At 65.6% G+C, this 7,488-nt stretch overlaps 2 protein-coding genes across 2 annotated transcripts in view; both read right to left on the bottom strand.

The window, feature by feature from the left end:
- The window catches only part of SLC34A3 (solute carrier family 34 member 3), a 5,306-nt gene extending 4,506 nt beyond the window's left edge, over window positions 1-800 (bottom strand). The window contains exons 1-2 of the mRNA XM_007458939.1: window positions 716-800; window positions 351-440 (exon numbers count right to left, since the gene is read on the bottom strand). Coding sequence (XP_007459001.1) covers window positions 351-440; window positions 716-800 — 175 coding nt within the window. The remainder of the gene's footprint in view (window positions 1-350; window positions 441-715) is intronic.
- A 5,319-nt stretch (window positions 801-6,119) lies between these two features.
- Window positions 6,120-7,488, bottom strand: part of LOC103076194 (UPF0574 protein C9orf169 homolog) — a 3,941-nt gene continuing 2,572 nt past the window's right edge. Inside the window, 2 exon segments of the mRNA XM_082931134.1 lie at window positions 6,120-6,469; window positions 6,749-6,853. Coding sequence (XP_082787260.1) covers window positions 6,120-6,469; window positions 6,749-6,853 — 455 coding nt within the window.

Below are 7,488 nucleotides of genomic sequence, written 5' to 3' on the forward strand. Positions count from 1 at the left end.
CCCCCCCGCCCCCCCCCCAGCTCCCCTTCCAGGCCCCTTCCTCTTCCCCCCGCCCCCAGCACAGGGCCAGGGTCCCTCTCCTCTGTTCCTTTGCAGAGTGGCCAAGCAGACAGCCCCTTAGGGCCTCCGGGGAGCCTCACTGCCCGCAGGAGGGATGGGGGGGCAGGTGGGCAGGCAGGCCGTTGAGCCGAGGGACCAGGGTGCCCTGGCGGTGGTCTGCGTGGTGGGTTTCCATGGGGCCCGTTGGGGCAAACCCCCTCCTTGCTCTGTCTCCCCAAGAACCCTCTCACGCTCACACCCTGGCAAGTCCTAGCCTCATTTGTCCAGTTACCCAGCATCTCCAGACCTACCTTTCCAGGACTGGCCAGTGTCCTTCAGCTGAGGGAGGGCCCAGGGGTCCACATCCCCGTCTTCCGAGATGGGGGCAGAACCGGAGGTCCCTGCAGGGGTCAGGGTCAGGTAGGGCCAGGAACCTAGCTGTTTCCTGGACACCTTTAGGTGGCGGCCAAAGGGGGTGGGGGGACTGCGGCACAGGGGCTTGGGGTGAGGGACAAGAGTGGGAAGGAGGGGGGCCCCTAACTGTTCTGGCCCCTGGGCCCTCCGGGGACGGATGGGCTGGAGCCCCTCTCCCAGCTTCCCCAGAGCAATGGGTCAGGGGCCAGGTGGGTGGGCAGGGAGGCAGGCCGAGGCTCCGGGACCCCGGGGCTCCTGGTACCTGCATTTCCCAGCCTCTGGTCCACCAGGCCAACTGTGTCCAGAGTGGCAGGAGGGGCCTGGGCGCAGGTGAGGGAATTCGGCATGGATTTTGGGCAGAGACAGGCCCAGGCCCAAGTCTAGATCTGCTGCGAGGAACGGCAGTTCAGACACAGCTCCTCCCCCTTCCAGCCAGGTCTTGGGGCCCCCTGGCCTGAGACCTCACCGCTGTCCTCCCTTCCCACCCGCCGCTGGCCTTGGTAACCTTCCCCGTCCTCCGTCCGCAGGGAGATGGCTATAGTGACCTCAAGTGGCTGTCAGGTGAGCCCAGTCCAGTGTGGGGGGACCGAGTTGAGGGGGCCCTGGCTCCGTTGCTGGTCCTGGTGGGTGGCCTAGGGCGCCGGGGCGTGGCCGGAGGTGGTCGGGAGCCGCGGCCTCGGGGACCTCTCCTATCAGGTGTCACAGCCGGTCGCAGCTTAGACTCTGGCATTTGGCACCAAACAGCAACATCTCCGCTTGATAAGGGCCCCACTTCCAGTGATGGGGGGCAGGACAGGGGGCTTGGTCGCCCCCACCCCACCTCGAGGCTCCCTCCTCAGCCTGCTGGGTCTGGAGCCCCCATCGAGCCCCCTACCTCAGCTCCCAGTGCCCAAGGCCCGGGAGCTGGGGAGCCTGCTGCCACCCCTCCCTCCTGCTGCCCCCAAGCTGCTCTCTCACCCTCAGCTCCTAGAGGGGGGGGGGCGCCTAAGCCCTGGAGGTCACCCAGGCCTGACCCCAGTGTCCTGGGTCCCCACCTGGTTCTAGAATCTCCTACCTGTGTGGGTAGTGAGGGGCACCTTCGGGGAGGAGACAGGCCGGGAGCAGCTGCAGGTCAAAGATCTGCTGGGCGCACACATGACTTGTTGTGTACTGAGCCCCATTAATGTTTACCCAGGAGCCGAGGCCCCTGAGGGGTACCATTGCAGCCCCGGTACCTGCCTTGTCCAGGCCCCACTGTCACTCAGGAGTGTTGCAGGGCTGGGCAGGTGGACCTTAGTGCTGGACTTCCATGAATAGATGTCTCAGTGACACTGCCAGATGCTGCATGCTGCCTGCCCAAGGCAGGGCAGGATGCTGGGGCTCTGGCTGGCCAGCCTGGGGACCCCTTGGGAAGTCTGCCCTGAGCTCTACGGACCTCACTGTGGTTTTCCTGCCCCGGTCAGATAGCCAGAGGGAAGCCCTTTACACCAGGTAGGCGGGGAGGGCAGCAGCCCCTGAGGTCATCCAGTTCAGGTCTGGGCTTGGGGCAAGGCTGGGCCTGGCAGAGCTCCCTGCAGGCTCAGCCCCAGTGCTGGGCAGCAATGGTCACAGTCACGGGTGTCATGCCTTCATCTGCAAGGGGGAGGGCGGGCGAGGCCCCTCCCCCAGGCCACGTTGCTGCCCAGCCCACTGCCCAAGTTCACCTGGACCAGGAGACTCGGCCCATCCTGTTCTCTCTCCAGCTGAGCCCTGACCGGCCCCCTTGCTCGTGGAGTGCCTCTTATTGGGGTCAGTCCCCTTCCTGCTCCTGGGATGTAGGGAGGAAGAGCTGCCCGGCTGGGGCCAGCCCCTCCCCGTCAGGCCTGGTCTTCCTGGCCCCCTGCTTGCTGCCCACTGGTCGCTGGTGCAGGGGCACTTTGTCCCCGGGAGGGAGGAGGTTTCTGAGTGTCCTCTCAGCACATTCTCTTGTCCGTCCCTGCCGCTCACTGCCCGGTGCGGGCCCCGCGGGCCCTCCCAGGGGCTCCTTCCTGTGCGGGGGTGGGGATGCTGCAGCCCAATTGGTGGGGTCTGCGTCCACTGTCTCCAGCACATGCTCTGGTCCCTCTGAAGGGTCTGTCTGGTGGCCACGGGGAGGCAGAAGGAAGCTGAGGGCCTGGCATGGGAGCGGCTGTCCTGAGCAGCCCCTCAGGCAGGTCCCCCCACCCTGGGCCTGGACCTCCTTGGACACCTGTGGCAGCAGTGACTGTGCCTGCGGGGGACCCTCCCCAGACAGCTCCCGACACAGCGGGAGCTCAGTGAGCAGACCATCGCAGGGCTGCAGGCCAGGGGTGGAGGGAGAGGCCCTCCCTCGCTCCGGGCTCACGCCTCTGGGCCCTTCTGTAGAGGGGGGGAGAACTGCTCCAGCAGGACCGGGAACAGCCTCTGCCGGGCCCTGCCGCTCCGGCCTGCAGCCCAGTCCCCGGGGTCTGGTCCCCAGACCCTTTCGGGAGCCACCCTCTGAGCCGGGTCCGGACCTGGGCTGGGCTTGCAGGCGACTCTGACAGCAGCACCCCTCCCCTGCACACAGACCAGCGCGGGGCCTGGGAATCCTGGCTGGGATTCCAGCTCCTGCAGGGGCTTACGATACTGTGGGTACAGCTCCCAACCTTAGGTTGTGGCCCCGGGGTGAACACGCAGAGTGGCACCCGGGACACTCTGCCGCCAGGCTGTTCTGGGCAGGCGTGCCAGAGGTTCTGGGCAGGCGTGCTGCAGACCAGCCAGAGCTCAGGCCTCGGGGCTGCCCAGGGGGTCCCAGCAGAGGCCGCTGCAGCCCCAGCAGCAGCATCTCGGCTGGGGGAAGTGGGGCTGGGGGCCCAAGGCAGGGCAAAGCCTGGCCGGCTGTTGAGTGATGGCGGTGCTGCCTTTGAGGGGCGTGGGGGGCTGGGGTTCTGTGCGAGGCGGCTCCCGCTCGGCCCTGACGGCCAGGAAGGCAGCCAGGTCGAGGTCCAGCATGGCCACCCCTCCACGGGGCGTGGGTGTGCTCTGGCGGCACTGCGGGCAGGGGATCCAGTGCTGCTCGTGGGCTGGCGTGTCCAGCCGCCGCACGCACGCCTGGCAGAAGGTGTGACCGCAGTAGAGGCGGCGGGGTAGGTGCCCAGTGAGGTCATAGGCTGAGTAGCAGATGACGCAGTCACCTCGCTGGGGCCCAGCGGCTGTGCCGTCTTCGGAGGCCCGGGGAACTTCTGGCGGCAGCATCCTGGGGGAGGCATGCAGGGGGGTTGCAGCCTACCCACCCCAGGCTGCCAGTGCTTGTCCTGCATGGTTGGGGCCTCAGCACCAGAAGCCCCCCCGGAGGACAGGAGCCCAGGAGCCCAGGCCTCTGCAGACACGGGAGGGTGGGTGGTGGCCAGTGGGCCTGGTGGACACCAGGCTCTGGGCACAGCCTGGGTCCCTGTGACTGCTGCTGGGCAGCAACCTGCCCTGCTGTCTGGTCTCCCTCTGTGGCTCTCGTGTGCCATCCCAGGCCCGAACCCACCCCGGCCTGCCTGAGCCCCAGGCCTCTCTTACCTGCATCCGCTCTGCTGGGTGGCTATGTCCAGCCAGAGGGTGGCTGGGCGTAGGGGGGACCCAGGGCGCCCTGCGGCTCCCTCCTTGGGGCTCGCGTTACTGGCCTACCACGGACCAGTCAGCAGGGAGGCAGGTGGTGGCTGTGGGCAGGCGTGGGCTCCCCTTTCAGCCACAAAGAGCTTGCAACTGGATCCACCGGCACCACCAACTCATCAGGAGATAAGGGCCCCCCCCACTCTGCCTGCCCCGCCCCCTTCATGCGCAGACCCAGCTCCACTAACCCTTCACCCAGGCCTGGCTTTGCCACTCAACTTTGCCCATCTTCCCGCTTCGTCCACCCAGACCTGTGCCCACCCCACCCACACTCATACTCCACCCCCACCTCATGATGGGAAAGCTTTTTGGCTTTGACCTAGGTGATGCCTGTTCTTCAGCTCTTAGTTCAAGCGTCACCTCCTCCAGGAAGCCTGCCAGGACCCCCACCAGCTCAGAGCTCTGAGGGGTCCTTCTGCTCTGTGGCTCAAGCACAGTCACAGTGTGTGTGTCCATGTTGATTTGTCCCATTGCCTTTGTCCCTGTCTGGGCTAGGCCTGTCATGTTCCCATCACAAGCCAGCCCCATAAGGCTCCAAGGAGGCCCTCAAGCACAGGAGTGGAGATCCCCACTCATACAGAGACCACCCAGAAACTCTCTGAGGTGCAGGGCACTGTGGGCAGCTCCGGATGCCCTCCTCAGAGGCCACCTCCCACTGGCCTCTGCCTGGTCAAAGCCCTGGGGCCAGCCCAGTGACATAGCAGAATGGGGTGTGTTGGGAAGGGTGGGGTTGAGGCCAGGACCCCAGAACCCTCTCTGTCCCGCTAGAGGAAGCCAGGCCCAGAGGGTCCCCTCCTTACTCCTGCCATCCCGGCAGGCCCCCACCTCCTGGGCTGGTCAGACGGGTTTTTGGTGGCTGGCCCAGGTGGGGTCATCTTCCTGTGTGGGCCAGTCATGGGGCAGGGCCGGGAGCCTGAGCCCCGTGGAGTCAGGCCAGCGACATGCCTGCCCACGCCCAGGGACCAGTCCTGCCGTGGGGCCAGTCACCAGGGGTCGGGGGAGGGCTGGCACCAGGACACGTCCATCCTGCGGGGCCAGCTTGGCCTCCTCCGGCTCTCTCTGCCTGGTCCTGGAAACATCAGTGTGCCCGGTACTGGCCTCGCTGCTCAGTCTTCACACCGGCATCCCGGCCTCACCCCCATGCCAAACGGCTCAGCTCCCCACATGCCCCTGACACCGGTGCACTGTGCTGCTCGGACAGGTGGGGGATGGGTCTGGCCTAGCGCCTTCTCTGCCCACCTCCACGAAGCCCAGGCCCCAGAGGCAGGACAGCGGGGAGAAGCACACGGCAGATGCTCAGGAATTGGATGTTCTGTGGGAAACCAGAAAAACACCCCGGCCGAGGTAGGGCAGTGACTCACGGGTGGGCAGGCTTGGTGCTGGCCACCTGGGCTCCCACTCCTGGAAACCTGCCCACGCTGGTCCCACCCACCACTGTGCTGCCAGCACGGTCCTCCTCCTGGAGGGTTCTCTCGGGCTCTACTCCTGGTTCCAGGCACAGCATGCTCCTGCTGTCTGACCCGCAGACTCTCCTGTCTCCCAGGCTCACCCTCGGCCCCAGGGAATGCAGGGCAGCTCAAACCCAGGCCCGACCAGCCTTCCTGTCCAGCCTCTGGGCCAACCTGAGAGTGCAGTGCAGGTTAGGTTGTCATGAGGCTGCCCCACCCCAGAATGTCCCATAGCGGCTGTTAGCCTATGGTGGCATCTAGCCTGGGACCCTCCCGTAGCAGGTAGCAGCAAAGAAGAGTGGCCGGGACGAAGCTCGCTCTGCTTTACTGCCTGGCCCTGGGCCTTGAAGAGGTGGTCAAGGGTGTCCCCGGGGCTGCCATTATGGCTAGCGCCCAGGGCTCTGTTTCAGGGGCGGGGGCTGAGCTGTCAGCCTTCTCAGTGGGTAGGTGCCGCTGTCCAGGGTGGGGAGCGGCCAACACCCATGACAACAGGCCAGTGGCTGTTCCAACTGTCCAGGCACTGCTGTGGCCACCTGAGCAGAGGCCCGGGCTTGCCGTGTGGGGGCGCCCCGCAGCAGGCCCTGCGGCCCAGGGGCCAGGCTAGGAAATGACACAGCACCAGCAGTGACGGGCAATGTCGCCGCCACGCCCCATCGGCGGCAGGCCAGCGTAGGTCAGTCCTGCCTGGCACTGCCCACTGCCATAAGGGGTGCAGGGCTGCTGCCAGGCCTGCTGGCCCTGGATGGAGGCAGCCCCCTTGGCATTCTTGGGCCCTGGGGCCTCCTCGGTAGGCTCCAGGGTGCAGGACCCCACGGGCAGAGGCTGCGACTCCAAGGAGGATGGAGCCGCCTCCAGCTGCTACCCCAGCTCGGGCCGCAGGTGAGCCCTCGGGATGCTGACATGGGCATATGGGTCCTTGACGAGCATCTCAGGGGGGTCCATGGCTTGGCCTGGCAGGGGTGGGCAGAGGAGACAAAATCAGCTCAGTGGAGGGGAACCCAAGAAAAGCCAGGCTGTGGAAGCGCCTGAGTGTGTATGTGAGGCCTATGTGTCAGTGCGTGTGCAAGGTAGCGGAGCGTAGGGAGAGTGAGGGCCAGTGTCTCCTAGCTGCCCCCGCCCTCCCAGAGAGACAGGGCCCTGTGACGGAGCTGGGAGTGGGGTGGGGGGCTGGGATATGCAGCTAAGCTTGTCCTACAGGGGGTGCGGAAGCCCCTCAGCCCAGGACCCACCTGAAGTGGTGACGGCAGCAAGCTGTCTTGTTCTCTGGGCCAGGTCCCAGTGCCTGTGAGCTGAGCGACTGGCAGCTGCCTTTTCCCTCCTGGGGAGGGGCGGGGCTGTGGGCAGGGCTCAAAGATGGGGTTCCCAGGATCCCAGGAGGCCCCAGCTCCTGGAGCACAGCGGCCACCCACCGTTCCTTTTTTGGATGGGCGTTGACTGCGGCCTGGCCTCCCAGGGACATTGCTAGCCTGGGTGATTCAGCCTCAACGCATCTGGGGCATGTCCTGGCCCTCCAGGGACATGCAGCTCACCAGAACGCAGGACAGGAGGCGAGTCTGGGGTCAGGCCTGCAGGTGGTCTGGGGGCCCAGCCATTACTCACACGTCTCAGAGCCTCTGCTTTGAAGGAGAGGGCAGAGGTCCTCACTGTGACCCAAGCCACTACCCCGCAGGCAGAGACCAAGATGTTTGCGAACACACGGCTTGGAGGTTTGCTGGTTTTTTTAGCTGATAAGAAATGCTTGGTTTACACACCCTTGCCGATAAAACTTACTTATCTTACGATTGGCGACATGGGTTTCATACACAAGTGACGTTTCTAGCTCATTTCTGAAACTACAGTTTCCCTCTGGTTGGTGGCCTCGTGGGCCACAAGCCCCTGATCCCTCAGGGTCCCCATCCTTGGCCCTTGCATCCCATCTGTGAGGTGGCACATAGCACCTGCCATACAGGGTCGCTGTATGTGGGGGGGG

Source organism: Lipotes vexillifer, unplaced genomic scaffold, assembly GCF_000442215.2.
Source record: "Lipotes vexillifer unplaced genomic scaffold, Lipotes_vexillifer_v1.1 scaffold636, whole genome shotgun sequence".
In the NCBI taxonomy this organism is placed as follows: Eukaryota; Metazoa; Chordata; class Mammalia; order Artiodactyla; family Lipotidae; genus Lipotes; species Lipotes vexillifer.